General features: G+C 40.4%; 1 protein-coding gene across 1 annotated transcript; it reads right to left on the bottom strand.

Moving 5' to 3' along the window:
* Window positions 1-254: 254 nt before the first annotated feature.
* Window positions 255-1,196, bottom strand: LOC147423896 (uncharacterized). The gene is made up of 2 exons (XM_086501526.1): window positions 411-1,196; window positions 255-332 (listed from the first exon to the last, which is right to left on the bottom strand). Exons 1-2 carry the CDS (start codon window positions 1,194-1,196, stop codon window positions 255-257), a joined length of 864 nt encoding a protein of 287 aa, XP_086357652.1.
* Between the last annotated feature and the right edge of the window lie 2,287 nt (window positions 1,197-3,483).

Consider the following 3,483-nt stretch of genomic DNA (forward strand, 5'->3'; position numbering starts at 1 on the left):
AGCATCCATGTCTAGCCTGGGGTGTAGACAGAGAGTGGAGGAGCTCAAGAGTTGCAAAGGTGAAAATAGTGAATGAGTTAGGTTGCCCCCCTTTTATAATGGACCCTTTTTTTAAGACATTAAAAAAAAGGCACTTTCACCAAAAAATGATTTCTCATCCCAATGCAAAAAATTATATTCAAAGGCATGATTTGCCGAAGCAAATCATGTTGATTACAGCGGGGATCAGTTTGAAAATTGCAAGAGTTACAAAGTTATAAGATCGATAGCATAGTTCCATCCATCCCCCAGTCCTCCTTGACCTTCAGTTTGTCTTCCATTCTCTTCCCAATCTGCGGACATTCATTACAATAAGCATCCAATGATCGACAAACCATGATGTATTGAAAATGTGGTGGAAGGATTCTCACCTTGTGACCTTGTAAATGAAATTGTGCTTGTTGAAGGGCCTCAAAACCCATAATAACCAAATGTTCTCGAACATTACTGAGAGTCCAATGCTTGTTCACTTGGACTGCCTCCAAAGCATCGTTGGGCATCTTCACTGCAATGTCAAAGCTTGCAATAGCGCCGTCTACACTCTGTAAGGGAGTCCACACTCCAAGCTTGCACATCCAACGATCATAGTGAAATCGTATGTACAAGGAGGTGTGGGATTTCAAATAGCGCATTCCAATACCTGAAGCTCCAACCTTATGACGGTACCGGTCCCCCTTGTACATACCTTCCACAAAACTCCAGTCCTCTTCTAAAAGCCTTCCTAATTCCTCATAATGCGCATATTTACATACAAGCATTGTGGTAGTCTCCACAAATCCAAACTCTTTAAAAATGTGCACAAAACAATGAATAGGCAAACACCAACTCAAGCCCACAGACCTAGAAGCTTTAGAGTATTTCAAAGAGTTTTGGACATCCATTATCATCTTTTTCTTGAAAGATGCTACCGACCACAAATCTGGCACCGGCCACTCCATACTTAATAAGGAAGTTACTTTGATGGGTCCAAGCGTTCCAAATGCTTGTGTAGAAGTAGGGACAATATAGGAGTGAGAATAGAAGAAAATCCTTCTTTGAACCAGTTTGGTTGGGCAAAGATGTGGGAACATTATTGCTCCAATATCCACATGTATAGCATTGAATGTGCCAGAGAGACTATGTAGTGGCTGCTCCTCCACCAACGTGGATGGAAACATGACTATAAATGCATGACAAATCTTAAGTATGAATCCATAATACCATTACACTGTGATTTCACACCTAGCTTTGTATTCTCAAAACATGTACTTACAATGTGTTGGAAATCGAGGTGGTTATTGCAAATGCATTGAAGGGAGCAAAGCGAACCCCGAACCCCGACGGTCTCTAAAACACCGGGGACCGAATGGCGCGCCTCAAGCCTGTCATGGTAAAGCAAACAGGGGGCACCACCTAGCTTCAGCGGCTAGGACGCAAACAACACACCACCATAACAAAGTTTTCATCCAAGAGAGATGGATGCTTGGGAGTAATGATGAAGAGGAAGGGAAATGAGATATACATCAACCACGTTGCAATTGTAAGTACTCTTGACATGTGAACTTACTGATACTCTCATTATAACTTTTCTTATATATTTTGCAATGTTTCTCCCGCTTGTTATGAGTAATGTCTCTACTCTTCACAACTCAATTACATTAGATTTGTCATTTGTACTTATTGATACTCTTAGTTTAACTCTTCTTATATATATTGCAGATGTTTATCCCTCTTCTTATGAGCAATGGGAGCCTGTGGAGTGCATAATAGGCCTCTTCCATGTTGTACATGCCCATATTGGTTCTCTACAGTACTCAGAGAGGAGCAGCAAAAGATTGGCTGATGAGGGAATCTTTTTTTATGACCACTTTTACCAACTCAGCTCAGGGAATAAGAATGGCATGTTGGTGAAACTGCCTCTACCAACCGATTGGAACACTGTGGACTGGCCAGTTCCCGAGGAAACAATGGTGGAGGCAATACGAAGTAAGCTCTACAAGGATATACAAAGGTCTCTACGTAGCTCTATTCCTACCAAACTGGTTAGAATTGCAAACTTTTGTCCTGTTGCACTCTTCATAGAGCTGTTTCATAGCTACAACATCAGAGTTACAAAAACTATGTTCATGTGCAAGTCATTTCAGCAGTCATCCTGTGACAAACTTCTTGACAAAGGATGGTATGCAAAGGAAGAGATTGGTTTACGGTGCGAGGTCGCGCTTGATACTCTAGTTGTCAAGTACATGATTGCAAGCCAATCACTGTTACTCTCATTTTGGTATATGCGATTACAAATGCTAAACGGTAAGTACATTCCTATGGACCAGGTTTCTGCAGGTTTGGAAGATAATCCTACTGTGGATGTGGAAGTGATTGATAAAGAGCATGGCCTACTATTGGTGGTTACAATAAGGGAGCTATGCAGTCTTCAGCATTTGCGAAATGACATCATTGAAGAGTCAATGGACAAGGAACTATCAAATTTTTCCTTTTTCTTAGCTGGCCGTAAGGTGATGCGGCGAAGAGAAAAAGATATTTTGTGCAAAGAGTTGGATGGTCGGGTTGAAGTAGTGTCAATGTAACAGATATTCTTGTAAACCCAAGTGTATACAAATGACTTTCAAGACATGAAGTTTATTGATCTCATTTTTCAATTGTGCCCTGTGAAAAAGTGTGCTTGAAATACATTTCTTTACCACGTCAAATCTCTCTCTCTCTCTCTCTCTCTCTCTCTCTCTCTCTCTCTCTCTATATATATATATATATATATATATATATATATATATATATATATATATATATATATATATGTTAGACAAGACAAAGACAGATAGAAGAATCATCTTAATTCATTAGAAAGTACAAACTCGTCCGTGAACAATGGACTGAGATACAATTTCTGTAAGTATGGAATCAGAATGTCTTCAAGGTAAAAATCGAAGGAATGCCCCTCGAAAGAAGGTGGTGAGATAGTTGTTCCCGGCGGATTTAGTTCTCCCTTTTCAGGAGTATCATCAATTAGTAGTGTATTAGTTGCATCAAAGGGTACACCGATTTGGCTAAACGGTTTGTACAAAAGAGGTAATCCTGGTTTTTTAGGGTGGTAGTGGCCCTCAACGGTAACGCATTTTCTTTGATCATACAAAAAGGCAAAATCTGACGTGTGAGCTTGGCATACACTGCAAACTATTGCAACTAGTGGCGATAAGTTTTGCCTTTGCATTGAAGACCATATGCCAACTCTGAAGCGCGGAAGAAGAAACTCAATAAATTCCTTGGTTCCTGGACGAACCACGACTCGACAAGTTCCCATCCGAAACGTTTGCAAATCCTCAAAGGGTCCTCTGTCACCGAGAGGCACCCGCATCAGCAGCAATCCATTGACGTCCAAAATAATCAACCTCTGTAAAAGTTGACAAGTACATATAAGTAGTTAGAAGCTGAACATATTTTGCCATACTTGAA

The sequence above is a fragment of the Adiantum capillus-veneris genome, chromosome 26, assembly GCF_014529385.1.
Source record: "Adiantum capillus-veneris isolate H3 chromosome 26, ASM1452938v2, whole genome shotgun sequence".
NCBI classification, from domain to species: Eukaryota; Viridiplantae; Streptophyta; class Polypodiopsida; order Polypodiales; family Pteridaceae; genus Adiantum; species Adiantum capillus-veneris.

Excerpts from the sequence above, each read along its gene's own strand:
- LOC147423896 (XM_086501526.1), bottom strand. The coding sequence starts at position 1,196 with ATGTTTCCATCCACGTTGGTGGAGGAGCAGCCACTACATAGTCTCTCT. Across the intron at positions 333-410 it reads TTCATTTACAAGGTCACAAG|ATTGGGAAGAGAATGGAAGA; the intron begins GTGAGAATCCTT and ends GAATGTCCGCAG.